This window comes from Vollenhovia emeryi, unplaced genomic scaffold (genome assembly GCF_000949405.1).
Source record: "Vollenhovia emeryi isolate VEMERY1.0 unplaced genomic scaffold, V.emery_V1.0 DF939140.1, whole genome shotgun sequence".
Classification (NCBI taxonomy): domain Eukaryota; kingdom Metazoa; phylum Arthropoda; class Insecta; order Hymenoptera; family Formicidae; genus Vollenhovia; species Vollenhovia emeryi.
This window is the reverse complement of record NW_011967226.1, coordinates 370,957-387,154: the sequence shown is the minus strand read 5'-3', so window position 1 is coordinate 387,154 and position 16,198 is coordinate 370,957. Positions and strand designations below refer to the sequence as shown.

At 45.5% G+C, this 16,198-nt stretch overlaps 2 protein-coding genes across 7 annotated transcripts in view; one reads left to right on the top strand and one right to left on the bottom strand.

The window, feature by feature from the left end:
- The window catches only part of LOC105567106 (multiple coagulation factor deficiency protein 2 homolog), a 51,486-nt gene extending 40,923 nt beyond the window's left edge, over window positions 1-10,563 (top strand). For 2 of the 5 annotated variants that reach the window (XM_012021674.1, XM_012021671.1), the window contains exons 2-5: window positions 9,402-9,565; window positions 9,731-9,817; window positions 9,894-10,015; window positions 10,133-10,563. In XM_012021674.1, coding sequence (XP_011877064.1) covers window positions 9,411-9,565; window positions 9,731-9,817; window positions 9,894-10,015; window positions 10,133-10,266 — 498 coding nt within the window. In that variant the 5' untranslated portion in view covers window positions 9,402-9,410 and the 3' untranslated portion in view covers window positions 10,267-10,563. Of the gene's footprint in view, window positions 1-6,758; window positions 7,112-9,021; window positions 9,566-9,730; window positions 9,818-9,893; window positions 10,016-10,132 lie in introns of those variants that run through there. The other 3 variants (XM_012021672.1, XM_012021673.1, XM_012021670.1) reach the window with 3 other exon arrangements.
- A 409-nt stretch (window positions 10,564-10,972) lies between these two features.
- LOC105567104 (bifunctional lysine-specific demethylase and histidyl-hydroxylase NO66) lies at window positions 10,973-13,847 on the bottom strand. Of its 2 annotated transcripts, XM_012021667.1 has the most exons (7): window positions 13,747-13,845; window positions 13,119-13,286; window positions 12,671-13,040; window positions 12,329-12,606; window positions 11,530-12,256; window positions 11,261-11,444; window positions 10,973-11,176 (listed from the first exon to the last, which is right to left on the bottom strand). In XM_012021667.1, the coding sequence occupies exons 2-7, from the start codon at window positions 13,279-13,281 to the stop codon at window positions 11,114-11,116; spliced, it is 1,785 nt and encodes a 594-aa protein (XP_011877057.1). In that variant the 5' UTR covers window positions 13,282-13,286; window positions 13,747-13,845; the 3' UTR covers window positions 10,973-11,113. The 2 variants fall into 2 exon arrangements, with proteins under 2 accessions (XP_011877057.1, XP_011877058.1); XM_012021668.1 differs by lacking the exon at window positions 10,973-11,176 and having other exon boundaries at window positions 11,361-11,444; window positions 11,520-12,256; window positions 13,747-13,847.
- Window positions 13,848-16,198: the final 2,351 nt, after the last annotated feature.

The window sequence follows — 16,198 nt, the reverse complement described above, 5'->3', positions numbered from 1 at the left end:
AGTAATCTGCAATTCTGTGCGTACCGTACAAATCCTATCTACGAGTGATACAGTGATGGACAGAATGGTTGCAAATACTTGTTTTCAATGAGTTTAGAAAATTTAGATTAAAGTCTGTGTTCCAAAACATTTTCTACGAGAAAAATTTTACTCGAGAAATAGATCGGAACCGCTCAAAATGGTTTCGGAATGGCCATCGAGTAAAATATTCCTCGGAGAAGAAGATTTTGGAACGTTACCTTGCGGAAAAGCAACGAAATAATTGCTAGAAAATCACTGTACATCAGTAATTGGATAATTAGAAATATATAAATTGAACAATTAGAAAATCACTGTACGTCAGTAATTTCTAATTACTCAATTGCTGACGTACAGTTATTCCCTTGTAATTATTTCGTTACTTTTTCGTAGCCCTAGTATATTGGGCCAATGTTTAACCAACGTTTGGTCCATGCACTGTGCTACTAGCCTGAATCTAAACGCACGTTCCGAAACTCATTAAAGAAAAGAGTCGCAGCCGTTCTGCCCATCACTGTACGCAGTATACGTACGTTACATAAAATCGCAAGTTAGTTCTTACGAGTCTCAGGATGTTGCCTAGAATTGCAGCATTCATATTCTACTTCCTCGACAACATTCTCGTTCTAACTCGAACGTGTACAAATCCCGCTGCAACAGCTTACGCGTCTAACGCGATGATTCTCGGACAGGCGCTGTAAAAATCATTCTTCCTTCATTTACGATCTGAAAATCCTCATTAGATGCGCTCGCAGCGCGACGCGTCCGCGGAAGAGATTGCAGCCCCGACGGAGCGGGGCCGCTCGATACCGAAAGTACGCGTGCATCGAAATATCGTGCGGAAAACGCGCGCGAGAGCCGTCGTCGTCGGTGGCGGTTAATCGCCGGCCAATGTGCACGCGGCCTTACGCGGACATGCGAGATCGAACGGAATGGGGCAATGGCGCGTGAAAAGCTCCAGATAACACGGCGATATTTCGAGCGGCATATCGGCAAAGCTCAAAGAGTTAATCGTATGTCCGCGAGGCAGAGGACAGGACGGGCGGGGGGGGAGGGGAGGAAAAAAAAGCGCCGCGAGCCGGCCGCGCGTGTATTTTCGATAATTATTCGACAGTCGATTTGCGTGCGGATGGACTGCGCATTGCGGGGAGGGGGGGGAGAGGACGAGGGTGAAAGGGGGACGACCGCGGGGGAGGGGAGGAGGTTGAACGAGAGCGGGTTATCGGGGGACTGGTGAGCAGGGGGGACTCGGAGCGGCCGGGGGAGAGGACCGGGGGAGTAGACGCGATTGTGGGGTCGCGGGGGTGGTTTCCGAGAGTCGCGTTCAACCATCCGGAAGCTATGAATATATTATTTGACGGGCAGTTTCGGTAGACTCCGATCGGATGGAGCATCGATCATGGCTGGCGCATCCCTTTGGGCCATTTTCATGCGTCAGAATGCGACACGCCTGTGATCGAGCGATTGCCGCGAAAATAAAAAAAGGCGCGGAGGGGAGGGGGAGGGGGGGCGGGAGAGGGGAAAAGGAGGGACGCGCACATGGGCGCGCATACGAGAGCGCGCGCAAACAATGCCGGCCCGCTAACCAGCGCGATATTTTTCTCGGGCGAGAGAAAAAAAAAAGAGAGAAAAGTAATCATCGAGTCCGGGGGCGGGGGGGGGCCGAGGGGACGAGAAGAGAACGGGAGGGGACGGCGAGATGTTAAAAACGAATTAGACGTCGAGCCACGGCCCGAACCCCCGTTCCTTCGGGAGGTAAGACAGTCAACAGGTATAAGCGGGGCAGGAAGCACGCAAATGCACATCTGCGAAGACCGATACGCGAGGATAATCGAGGAGCGACTCAGTTACGACTTCGTACACCCTCCCTCCACTTTGAGCCTTCTCCCATCGTTTTCCTATCGCGACTAATTACCCCGAGACAATTTTACGGATTTTTTTTTTTAACGACTCCATGAATGGTTGTCCGCACATCCTGACGTTTGTCCTGAATCTTGTCGAGTGATCGAAGCCCATGGCGATTCGTGGACAACCCGCCGATGAAATAAACGCGCGTTATTCCGCTCGCGATTACTGGAAAAGTCTTATCAGGGGCCACTTGTATCTCTGCTAATTGAATAGCTTGAAACTGCAGTTGTTAGCCGAACTTAAACAATCTCAAGCAATGATAACCGGAATTTTCGCAAAGACAAGATTGCCTCGCGGAGGCAGGATGAAGATAATGAGTAGTTGAAATTACAACGGAATACCCTTTCGGCAGAATGTTCTGTTTTCTGCAGTGCATTAGAGCTCGGATTTTAATATCGTGAAATATAGTATTCCTACTTTATAAATGACGTGTGCGACTTTCTAAAATAATCTTTAATAATCACGGAGATTATTCCATTTTGTAAACCAATCTGTGTCAAATAAATGCAATCGCTAAGAGTACAGCATTTAAAACTAGTTTTACTTACAATTTCCGTTCGCGAAAAACGTCAAGAATACTGTAAAGATTTTCCTATTTTATAAATGACGCGTGCGAATTTTTAAAATAATCTTTAATAATCACGGAGATTGTTCTGTTTTGTAAACTAATCCGCATGAAATAAATGCAGTCGCTAAACATACACCATTTAAAACTAGTTTTACGTACATTAATCATTTCCGTTCGCGAAGAACGTCAAGGATGCTGTAAAGATTTTCCTATTGTATAAACGACGTGTGCGAATTTCTAAAATAATTTTTAAGAATCACGAAGATTATTCCATTTTGTGAACTAATCTGCATCAAATAAATGCAATCGCTAAACATACACCATTTAAAACTATAGTTTTAAGTTCAACAATAATTTCCGTTCGCGAAAAACGTCAAGAGCGCGGTAAAAATTATTATAAAAATGATCGTGTTACTTTGGAATAATATTACATCTATCGTTACAAATGATGATGCGAATGCTAGTAGAGGTTTCGCGTAGAAATCAATTTCCACGCGAGTACGAGGAGGGAAATGAAGTCATTGAAAGTTATTTTATTACATAAAATTTTATCAAACTTGATCCAACATTCCGGGAATGGCGATTAAAACGCATCCGTGGGCGGGTAAGCTGTTCATAGAGAAGTCGCGGTGGGTGGTCCTTTCTTCGCAGTAATCGAGTAGAAAATTCAATCGCGATCTGACTTTCGCATGGCTAGTTTCGCTCATTGTTATTGATTCGATTTTCAAAAGATAGCCTCCGAGAGGAAGAAAGGAGTGTTTTCCAATCGATCTCTTCCTTCTCCCTGCGCCTCGTCGCAGCTGTCGACGTTAGCCCCGATCGGCTGCGCGCCGATTTACCTGCAGTTTCTTGTCAATTCTCCGCCGGAATATCCATGCGTTCCCCGCGCGCGTGTCATAACCGATGCGGGCGTCACGCGAATCCGTAAGTCTCATAATTTTCTACCAAGACTTTAATGCCGGGCAATGTCAGCCACGTGAGATCACGCGGCGAAAAACCACATGAAACGACACACGAGAGTAATTCGGCGGGGGAAAAAATGTTAATTTAATTATAATTTTATTAAACGCATCTCGTCGAAAATGCAAAACAGCTCCAGCCGAATATCGCGATAAGCCTCTCAATTAGCTGGCATTCGACATGGAATTATTAACATTTAAGCAGATTTCTTCGTTAGCCCGTGGCTGTGAAAATGGTACCCGGAAATGGTACCAGAATTAATCGCGATTACGGGCGATTATAAGCGCCCGTGCCTGCACGAGCGCACGAGGGGGGTGCACGGCGACGCGGGATGCACCCCCGAAAAATTTGGGACCAGGGCGCGGGGCGAAGGGCAGACGGGGGGGGGGAGGGGAAGAGGAGGGGAGACGGCGAACGCGGGCCTGGAAGATGCAGTCCGACGTAACCTTTGACGTCGGGTCGCGTTGCGTTATAGTCGGCGGGGCGCGCTTTGAAGTCGCGTGTATTTTAATGCAACGGCGAACTGTGCATATCGAGAGACTGCTGAATTAATCGCAGGGCACTCCGCGCGGGACGAGGGCGGGCGGGCGGGAGGGAGATAGGAAAAGGGGATGGAACGGGGGAAAACCGGCGGTGAGGGCGCGGGGAAAGGGGGGGGGGAGGGAGCGAGGGGGGACGAGGCGGCCCCGCTTTTCTGGGGCACGTGCCCATGGGTATCGGTATTTCGGGGTGCGTTAATACCTCACTATCCAGACGGATAGAGAGAGAACAGAGCGAAACATCCACTCCTGCACATTGTTTGCGGCTTGGAATCAATAAAAGCATAGCTTTAGGCTACGATGGTCGCCATGGCAACCGGAGACCCATCCGTGCACTATCCCACTCGCCCTTTCTCACTCCCTCCCTCCTCTATCCACGTCTCTCCGCCTTTCTCCCCGTCTCTGTCTCTGTCTCTCTCCACCTCGTCCTTTTCCCTCTTCCCCGTCGTTCCTACGCCACCCCCGCGACTCCCGCAAACCCCCGCAGTTTATCTCCGTCCCTCTTCGATCCTCAAGCACGCACATCCTCTGTTCTTCTCCCGCCTTCTGTCTCTCTCTCTCTCTTTCTCGCCCGCTCGCTCCTTCTCCCTCGCGCCCCTTCGAACGCCGCATCTGCGTGACGTTCTCTTTCTCCTCTTTCCCCCGTCCCTCTCCTTTTCTTCTCTTTCTCCAGCCCTCCGCCGGCTCCTCAAAAATTCTAGTTCGGTCAACTCAAATTTGCAGCCGCGATGAAGCGCCCTTAAACCCGCACATCGCCTCACAATTCAGTTACGATAACTGCGATTCGGAGGAGCGGATCTCTGACGGACCAATGCTTGACGCTTTCCTCGCGGCAAACTATGTACAACTACCAGAGATATACATTAATAGACCTTAGATAAGTCGGTGAAAAACCGATTTCTTTCCTCTATATCGCAAGCCTAGTCGATTTCGTCGGAAAATAAAACCTTGATCTTTGTCATCCAATAATTTCGAATTCCAAGAATCTAACGGGCTTCGTTACGACAAGAATCTAACGGGAGATAAACGGACAGAAATCGAGCAAAGCTGCGCCGCGATTTCTCGCGATACAACACGCGACACCGTTATTATCTCTCGCGTAAAACGCGCGCGCGGCAAACAAATAGCGACGATATTAATAAATATTGTCATTATTTGCGCCATTACACATACGTGGATACACGCGGCGCTGCGGGACGTTTTAATGTCCCAAAAATGTATATCCACCGGATACCCGTGCCGTGCGGAAACAGTTGCGTAATAATGCATAACAAAAAGCCGGGTTTCCGCACGCGGAGCTTTTCGGTTCTCGCCGCGCGGAATGAAGGGGACCGAACCGCAAGTAATAGCAGAAATATCACTGCCGCTACTACCGCCGGTGATTTTGTCTAAATTTGCGTAAATGCAATATTACAGCTCCGCGTAAGTAGTTATTGGCTGTGTCCACGTGAAAGGGTCGCGTAAAAAGAAGAAAAAAAGAACCTCCCTCTGAGAATTTCCTAATTTTCAGACATTCTCGTTCATATTTCCACGGCAAAATTAAAGCACTTTAGCATGCAAATTTAAGACGGATTTTTAGTCCACCGCGTGGACTCGGCGTCGCGTTTACAATCATGCGGAAAAGAAAATTAAGGGTCACTCGAGTGTCAAATAACGGATTTGAGAAAGATGGGAAATTTCTATAGACTGGTATTTCGTCTGGCGTAAAAATTTTTCTCTCGTTTTTCCAAAAATAGGACGGCACCTTCATTTAAAAATAACCTTTGTGCGAGAGGGTTAAATACCGTTAATTAAGAATATATTCTAAATGTTACAATTTTTAATAACGACACATTTTATATTCCTCCCTTTCGAAGATGTATTTCTAAACAATAAAAAATATATTCTCCAGATAAATAGAATATATTTTTTTACTGACATATACACCTAGAACATATTTTACTTAGCAAAATTTAACCCCCCTCCCCCCAATAGAGATATTTAAAAACAATGTACGCTGAAAAAGACAGGCGTCTAACTGCTAAAATTCGACAGAGTCCCAGCTCGGTTCTTTTCCTCGCAAAACAGAGACAAAAGGCTTGTTTTCTGTTCCTATACACTGGTGAAGTAGTGCAATAAATTAGAGTAAGACAAGCATATTTTTTGTCATTCTAGCTTACTGCACTAGTTCACCAGTGCAGGAACAGAAAACAAACCTAAGATCGTCGAAGGGATGCGATGTCGGCGAGAAATTCCCTAAGTTCTTCCAAAAACAGGACTACGCCTTCATTTTAAAACATCTTGGCAAGAGGGTTAAATTCCGTTAATTAAGGATATTCTAAATACATGTTTAATTTTAAAGATAATATATATATTTCTCCCTTTCAGAGATGTATTTCTAAACGATAAAAAATATATTCTCCAGATAAATAGAATACTTTTTTTTTTTAATAAAATGCATACCTAGAACATACTTTAATTGGCAAAATTTAATCCTCCAACAGGGATATTTTGAAAAAAAAGTACGCTGAGAAAAGCAGACGTCCAATTGCTAATTCCACCAAGCCCCGGCTCGGTTCTTTTCCTCGCAAAATAGAGGCAAGATCGCCGAAGGGGTGCGATTTCGACGCGAAATTCCCTGAGTTCCGGCAAAATTCCCTGATAACTGCCCGGCTCCTCCGCGCGGGGCGAGTTCCCTGAGAATTTTCGGGCTCCCCGGGCCCCTCGCGCACGGCGAACGCCCGGCGCGAGCCGAACGGAGTAATCCGCGCGCTTATTCCGCGCGGCAAAAGAAGCGAGATGATCGGATTAGCCGACTTTTCGCAGGGATTTGGAGGAAAACCAAACGAGAGAGCCCGCTCAAAGAGAGCGCCGGCCGCCGCGCGCTCCGAGCAACTCGCCCAGCACGCAAGCTCCGCTTGGAAAAACGTCGATAAGCGCCGCGCGCAATTCTCGCTGATCGAGTCGCACGGGGGTCCCCGTGCCTATCGCGCAGGGGAGATCGAGAGAGGGAGAGAGAAAGAGAGAGCGCGCGCGCGGAGGGTGAATCGTGGCAGTCGATCTTCGCGGGCGGGGTCGGATCCATCGACGACTGGGTCGATCGACGGCACACCGCGCCGCGAGACACATCCAAGACAAGGTAAAGGTAACGACCACCCGCGCCAGGAGAGATCCCCGGGGGTGAGATCGCCGCTCGCGTCTCTCCCCGAGAGAGAGGAGCCCAGGTTAAGACCGCCGACGTGGCGCTCCATCTAGGCGGGGGGTGGGCGACTACCCTTGGCGCGAAGGGTGGTCCTCGGCCTCGCGAGACACCCGCCGATAATCCGCCGCGGATGTCCAGCAGCCTCGAGGACCGCGTCGGGTCGCGCGACGGACTCGAGACGCGCATATGCCCGGTCTCGCCCCGACGACCCTGATAAACTTATCGGTGGGCACGCAAGTCTATATAAGCTCGGACACAAACGCATATCGGTAACAATGCGCTTAATTTTAAATGGTATTTATGTACAAATGCAATGTATGTTTAACGACACGTAAATAAATATAATGTACTATGCAATTACGTGACATATAATGACGGTAGTATATTTATGCGCGCTGTACAATGACACATTAGCCGTTCTATCCGCCCCGAATCGAAAGCTGAGCTGCGTCAGCAGCGAAATAGCGATTTCGTCTAGATTCTTACCGTCGAAGACCCCACGAAAACTCGCGCGACACGAGATATCGTTAAATCCCGCAAGATATCGTTAAATCCCGCAAGATATCGTTAAATCCTGCAAGATATCGTTTAAAGACAGAAAATACCATTCTATTAAGGGAACGTTTGACCCGCTTTGAGCTCCTCTCCCGGAAACCGGAAGGGTAAGTGGAACAAACGTGCGAAAGAGTTATAAAATACTAGGCTCGCGTTATAGTCCCGTTAAACCGGCGCCTGTACGCGGCCAATCTCGCTCCACGACCGAGGTCAACGTCAAATCTGCAGGCTCGGGAGTTCATAATCCGCCCTTGTATTTAACCAATCACAGAGCCGTATTAGCGTCGTAAGGCGTTACTTAAGACGATCTCGAAATAAGAATGGACTATGAATACCGGCCAGGCTGATGGCAGAAGTCGTAAGCGCTTAAGACTGTCTTAAGTCGTAGACGTAAGGCAAGGCAGAGAGAAACTTGAGTCTTGGCAGGCTATTGTATGCGACTTTGAGTTTTTCTCTGCGACTTGAGACGGTCTTAAGAGTTTACGGACGGTTCTCTGTCATCAGCCTCGCTCGTGCCGAGTCGAACAACGGGAAATCGTCTCCCCGACGATCAGGGAGGAGAATCTCGAGTGAGCGCAGGTCCCCTGTAAGGCGACACAGGTACATATGGGCTCTCCCGTCGTGAATGGACCAAATGATATAAATTATTTATAGATTTCGACACCCAGAGAGAGAGAAAAAAAGAGCGAGAGAGAGAGAGGACGAGCGAGAGAGGCGGACGCGGAATTGGGGTGCGTCGGGACCCCCCGGGTCCGTTCGCGCATCGAAAACCCTCGGGGGACTCCCCCGCTCTCCCCTTAACATATGCATTCTCGCTTCGAGATCACCGTAAGCCTATATAAAATTGATTCCTAAGTGCCCCGTATTCGTGTCGGCCTCGCGTGTCTCTTAACACCTACGTACATCGGTATACCCGTATCCCCTTCTCGCTTTTTTCCAGACACAGCCGCGAATAAGGACGATCGCGAATATTGCAACGACTAGTCTCTGCGACGAATAAGCGTCTCGTTTAACGTGAGGAATATTTGAAATAGTATCCTTCGCGATGCGCGTAAAACGCGAGGAGGGAGGGGAAAATCTCTTGTTATTCGCCATTCCCGAATTCAAGCTGAAACGGAAGAAACATCGCCCAAACTGAACCCGTCTTAGGGACGCGGAGAGATCTCGCTGCAAATGTACCGAGCACACTTGGTCTTGTAACAAATCGGGACGGGCCCGCGATCGCAGCAGCTCGCCCCCCTGGGGTCCAATCTAAATCAATGGGCTTGTGGGTAATCGCATAATAATTACAGTGGACCCCCTCTACCGCCCATCTGTCGCTGGCCGACGGGGTGTTGCGACCCTCGGAAGAAGCGGGCACTCCACACACGGCGACACACCCGATGAACATGTCCCAGCAGGTCCCATTGTCGATGGGCACCGCTCGGAATGTCGCGGAGTGGAGACCGGCCCCCTCGATAGTCGCCGCTCTTTCCGAATCGCGCGCACCCGATCGTGTACAAACCACCGCGAAATGCAATTCTCAAACTAATGTCTCACCTCGACTTAAATTCGTTCGAAAGTTCACCCGGCGACTTGTATCGTGTCGCTAGGTTTCTCCGAAACTGCACACGTTCACTCAACAAAGGGTAGAATGTCATCACCGACGACAATTTCTTTCGATTTGTTTTAGACAGACAAAATGGGGACAATACTTTTCATCAGCTTCTGCCTCGGCCTAGCGACCGGCCACTTTCGTGGACCCCATCATCCAAGGAGCAGCGTGTCCCATCAACATTATACGCCGCAAAGTGAAGTGAAATTGACGCAGGACGCCGAGCTCCTTCACGATGCAACGTGAGAGACAATTGAGCAGAATCACTACAATTTTCAAGACAAAACATCTTGTTAATTCGTATATATAATTGCTGATTGCAGCGATATTTGAATACCGTTGACAACAGATACTTTCAATTTAATATTCGTGTAACTACAACAAGTAATTTTGTTTCACGATTTTAGACATCTGAAGGAAGATATGGGTTCCATGGCCGATCAACTCGACTTCTCGAAAATGACTGAACAAGAAATAGAGTTCCACTATTTTCAGTACGTTTGAGACCGCATCGTTTACCCATGTTTATCAAATGGTTCACGCGTCGCTAATATAATTTCGTAATTACAGTATTCACGATATCGACAATAATACAAAGTTAGACGGATTAGAGATTCTTCACGCTCTTCAACACACTTTGCACGAGAATGACGAGGAAGACGCGATACAATCGGACATAGACTGGATTGTAGGTACGTCTAACGATAAATGGGATTTGGCATTTCGAAAAGATACACGTATACACTTATACACTACGCCGAATTTTTTTAAGTGTGCGATAAAATTGTTTAACTTGTATTTTGCCTCAGGGCTAATAGATAAAGTGCTGGAAGAGGACGACTTAAACAAGGACGGATATTTAGAATATGTCGAGTACGTTTTGGGAAGAAAAAGGGATCATGTCGAACAAGAAAAACGCAACAAGCTCAGAATCGGCACATGAAGACTTTAAGTATAAACACGGACTTGAATCACAGAGGTTTTTAATTATATGTCAATGTTTTGTAAAATTGAATTTAAAGGCAACGAAGGAACGAGGGGAGAAACTGAATCCTAACAGAAACTATTCAAACGGCGTTAACAAAAAATATTGAAACAGAAAATAAAAACGGTACAATATAAGATTGCAATGAAATAAGTAATTATATAAATAAAGAATGTATATCGTATAATTTTTGTGTCGTAAAATTAAAATTGATCTATCTCTGCAGATACGACATATAATTAAGAACCACCCAAACGTACACACACACACACACACACACACATACACAAAGAAGTTATAAAATGTAAAATATATTGCAAGCTCTAACACGAATCATAAAATATGAGAGGAATCAATTGTCGATATTATACCACTGATATTCGGAATCATGTCACGGAACTGTTTACACTATTTTTTTGTAATACTTTGTAAGACAACACAAGCGCGCGCTCAGCGCCCGCCATTTGCTCTCTCTAAAAATTCGCATGGTTTGACAGTTGCAAATAACACGACTGAAGCATGTCGTTTTGCACAAGCGAGACAGCCAATTAGCATCAATGACAATACTTTGAGACTTTCGACTTAACACGTCTTTTTTTATATAGGAAACTGTAATACTATAAAATATTGGTATTACTGTAATACTATTGTATAAATATTGGTATCCGTTCCATGAAGAATTAGATTTATTTTCGGAGCAAATAAACTACATGCAACATGTGTTTCAAATATTTGTACGAACAGCTTTATATGTAGTCCCGGCTTTTTTGGTTTCTTACCTCTCTTACAAAAAATAACTTGTAAATCAACACAGAGGATTCTCCGTTAAGATCAACCCCTTTTCCCAGAGATCTTTCACTATTTGAATCTATAACAATATATTCAGAGTTGCATTAATCGCAAGATAACAACGTACACGCAACGTTTAACGAGATATCGCAAGTATTTTTACCTTTCGGTCGTCATCTTTTATTGGCAGTTCCTTTACAGATATAAAATCAGGATAGGATGCTATCAGTTGCTTAATTGCAGGCACAAATTCTTCGTCGACGTCTACAAATTGCGGCTCATATTCGTGGTATTCTTTGGAATTTTCGGTAGAATAATATACCCTATACGTATCTTCTTGTATTAACCTGGCGATACGGTAATACAGTTCTTATCGTCCCACCCTGAATTCGCTTTTCAGAATAAATCGGAAATTAACTCACCACAACTCACCTTATACAATGCAGCCTTAACAATCGCATCCTTGTCTCAGGCATTATTTCCGCGCGATTCTTGACGAGCCCGTTCGTGGTCATAATCTCGCCGTCTTCCGCCACCGTGCACTTGCGTTCGTTCTTAAAGACAAAGGGCGGTAGAAAATCGTGGATGTGATTCTTTGCCATCAGATCGGCTGCATTGTCGACATCAACGTGTTCCAGTAGCAGAGCGATCAAGTTGTTAATGTCACTCTTAAAAGCATCCTTGCGGTCACTGGCGTCGTACGCGGCGCCGACGTACGTCAAGTAATCCAGAGGCAGCCCCTGACGAAAACGTCGGTCGTTGTCGGCGGCTCGCTTCAGAGCCTGCGGAAGCACTTTCTCAAGCAGGTCGAACCAGCTGTTCCTCTGATACACGCTCAATGTGACGTGCAGGCTGTGCGTGTCGTCGAGAGTCGTTCCTTGGTGGATGGTCCCCCGCGGTAGGTACAACAAATCCCCAGCTTTGACAACTGTGTCCAGTATAGGCTCCCCGATCTCCGACTGATCAAAATTTTTAGAAGAGTACCTCGGCAAATATTCGTTCGCGCTAAGTGGCTTGTACAGCCTCCACCTCTTCTGACCCTCGATCTGCAATATAAATGCTTCGACGTCGTCGTAATGGGGCGCGAAGCCTTGGCTGTTGGGCGGCGTGAGGTACAAATTGGCGCCAACGAAGCAGCCGAAGGATTCCTGGAGGGTAGCTGCAAAATGAGTCGCAAATCAACAGAGAAATAAGAACGGTTGCTGAGATCTAACCGCGTTCCATTTCTTACAGTTCAACGCGTGTATCGCGGGGATAAACGTTTGAGGATTCAGCATCCTCACGGAGCACTGATTCTGATAATAGTCCCAAACGACGCTTGGCAAGGCACGACCGGGAGGATTATGCGTCTCTCTCACGCCGCCAGAATAGGACGTTATGTCAATGTGTTTGGTGAACAGGATATGATTCTTTCTCAACACTTCGTCCAACAAAGGCGTCGATACAATGTGTCTGTAATAATTGGGCTGATCCCTCTTCACGTACACAGGAGTCTTCTCCCAATTATCTCTAAGTGAAAACAAAAGGATCGCTATTAATGCACAACAAGATACAGTTGTCGATTTCAACTTACTTGAAGAAGATTTTTATATCTATAGGATGTAACAGCCAACCCAATAATTGTCGACTGTTTTCCACGGGATCGTGAGCACTGACGTAGTCTACGTTCAACTCATTTGCATTAACGGAATCATTTGTATCCATGTTATTTGAATCGCTCTCACTGTTCTTTGTCTTGACATTTACTGATTGCACCTCAGTCATCTGAATAGCTTCTCCCTTGCCGGACTTCTTCTTCTTCTTCCATTCCTTCATCTTCCGTTCCTTCTTGGCTTTTAATTTCAACTTCAATTTTCTAAGCACAGCACTTGAGGTGCTATTTGGCTTGTCTAATTTCACCGCGTTGCTGGTATCGTTCGACTTTCTTGCAGCTTTCGTCCTCTCTGCAACAGACAACAGGTCACATTCAAGTTACATAATCCTCTCAGCGCCTTTCTTCTCGGCAAAAGTGTTCAGGGTACCTTTGCGTCGCCTCTGCTGGTTCGCGCTTTGTTTGACATCTTTCTGCTTTCTCCTTCTACTGTAAGCTTTCTGTGAATTGTCTTTCTTCTTCTTTCTGCTCGGCAATTGTTCTGCGTTCCCACGCTGCCCCGCGTGCACCGAGAAGGCCGACACCGGCTCCATACTACCTGATATCGATAACAAATGCTGACCCGAGCACAATTCAGACCCGACCTCGTACATTTTATAAACGTCAAGCTAGAACGGTCCCGCACGATTTATCGGAGATAAATCAGCGAAGCTCTCGTCTTCTACCGGTCAAGATGCTACCAGCCCTACTTGCTTATACAGCGCATAAATTCCTGCGACTACATTTATTTAAAAAACGACCAGTTGCTAAATCGAAGCTAAATAGTTTTACCAATTTTTCCCAATGAAATTAAACGTCACGTCAATTGATCCATTCGTTCTTTTCTACCCCGGCAAAAGTGACCCGGCGGGAACAGGTTAGGTCGTGAAACATTACGTCGCGTTGGCGCGAAAGGTGCGCCGGGGAATCGACGGAGCGGTCAGTAGATAAATCATCGGGCAGTAGAACCTATTAGTTTTTCCAGTTACGAGGCGCCTCGCGGTAACGCATATACTGACCTGTCTTTCAATATCACGCCCACACGTGGGCACGAAAACGCCGCGCGCGGTACCACCGTGCAAGTAAACGTCCATTTCCACTCCAAGTGAGCAGACGGAAGGATCCTCCGCGCATGCGCCGGACGGTAAATACCCGCCAAGGAGGAAAACAAAAGATCGCACGTCTCCGTTGACCGAACAATTGCAACTGTTAAATCGATTAATTCTCTGCGATTGCACGGTATACGTTTACGATTTTAAATCGTAGTCCTTATTTGCAGAAGTTGCCCTAGTAGCACAATACATTGGCGCGATATTGGGGAATAATGCGAATCTGGTATTCCCAATATTGGTCCAATATTGTAAGACGGACGCCTTCTCTTATTCAGCCAATTTGTCTACTTAGCAGGATTGGGTAGTGTCTAATTATAAAAAGATAAATTTTTTAAAATAATATATTATTTATTTATAGAATAGAATATTTAGACACTACCACCCTGTTTACGGCTCTGAGTCCTTTAAATTCTTTGAAATTTGTGTTTAACACATACGAGCCATACAAATTTATTTAATTATTTATTTATTTTATTAATAATATATTAATAAAAATAAACAGATAAAATAAAGTTAATAAATAACAATACTGAATAGACTGCTCGTGAAACTAATTGGCCTACTTAATTTTTAATTTGATAAATGTCAAGTTAAAAAGTTAAATGACTTAACTTGGTCGCATTATAGACCGTTGTCTTTTAACTGAATTTAGTTACATTTTATCGGTAACTCTTTGAACTTTTAATTTACCTCTGTCTTTAGGCCCGCTTTTTCATTTTCTGGTTGATTGTTAACCAGAAGTTAGTCGACTCTGCATCTTTTTCTATGTTATTATATACATTTTCGTTAATAAACGAAAAACTTTAAAATTATACATTGACACCGTACAGTAAACGCAACTGAGTTAACGGTTAATCGAGACACAATCGTCCGAAAATAATTAAAAATTCACTGTCGCGTATGTATTTGTATTCATACATTCCGTAAAAAGTATATAAACTAGTAGCATTAATAAATCACCGATAAATGCTAGTTAAAGCGCTCGATTCAATATTTCGTGTATTATTTCTCGTTTTCAACCTACAAACAGCCAAGAAATTATATTCGAAGCAACGCGAGACTCATCGCGATGATACGAAATGTATCCGGACACAAGCATCGTTTAAAGAAGCAATTATCGTCCGTAATTATCGCAATAAAGAAATAATTACAAGTCCGCTAGCGCTTTGATTCTTGGATGTATAGATCTCATGTATGAATCGCGCTGGATATCTGTCTCGTTGGCTAACAGAGCATAGATGGCAAATCGCGGGGATTCAGCGATCGCGCGATGATATCGATCACCAATTATTCGCAAAGAGCGATCGCGATAACGGACTCGTTCAATTGTCGCCGCGTGAATCACGTGAACGATCCCTGCGTACGGGCGCGGGCGTGGCCTTGGTTCGCCGAGCGTCGTAAACAACTTTTTCGACAGCCGAGCGCCGGCCGGTTCCACGAAATGACGTAGCACCGTGAAGTTCACGGTGAACACCTCGCCCCTCGGGGCCCTCGGTCGAAAACAATCTATCAGTTGGTGCGGTTCAGTCGAGCGAGGCGGTTGTTTCGCGTGTCTTCGCCTTGCTCGTCGTAACGCGATCATTTCCTACGAGAATCGCGATCGTCTCGTACGAGAGATATTCACATTCGTCAATCGCGTTCAAGTAATTGTGATCCGTAGTCATATCGTTGATCTCGACGGTGATTCGTCGAGATGAATATCGCGCGTGATTTGAAGAGAAAATGCGATCAAAAGCGCAAGGTGATACGTGAATCGTCGGGTAAAATAATAACGAACAATTGTAATATATCGATCGCTTGTCAAGAAATAATCTCTCAAACAATTTACACGTACACAAGTGCGCGTATAATATAAAGTTGCCATTTCCGTCGCGTTCGGGGGTGCCGTTTGTGTAATTGGACTAAAGACTTTCAAAGTGTAAAATCGCGCGAACGATCTTTGTGTTCTCGCGAGTGTGCCAGAGGATCAATCTGAGTGGAGGAGGTGGCCTGGAAAAGGCATCAGGCGCCGGCGGAGCAACTTTACGGTAAATGTTATTTTTCATTCTGTGTAAAAGTAATCTTTTTCCAGTTTATTTTTGAGTCGTTTTCTTTCATAATTCCACAATTTCGAAATAATTAGAGACCAAGAAACCATTAAAAATTCAATAAGAGTTTATTCCCGTGAAGATCTTTTGCGAAACATCTTTCGCGCGTTAATCATTTAAACATTTAATCGAATAAAGTTTGATACGCGTAAGAATTACTTATGCGGTAACTGTATTTTGCAATATTAGTTTTCACATTGAACACTGCTTTAACGAATTCTATATTTGTGTTACAGAATCGACGTAGTCAACTCCGCTGCTGCGCGTCAGAT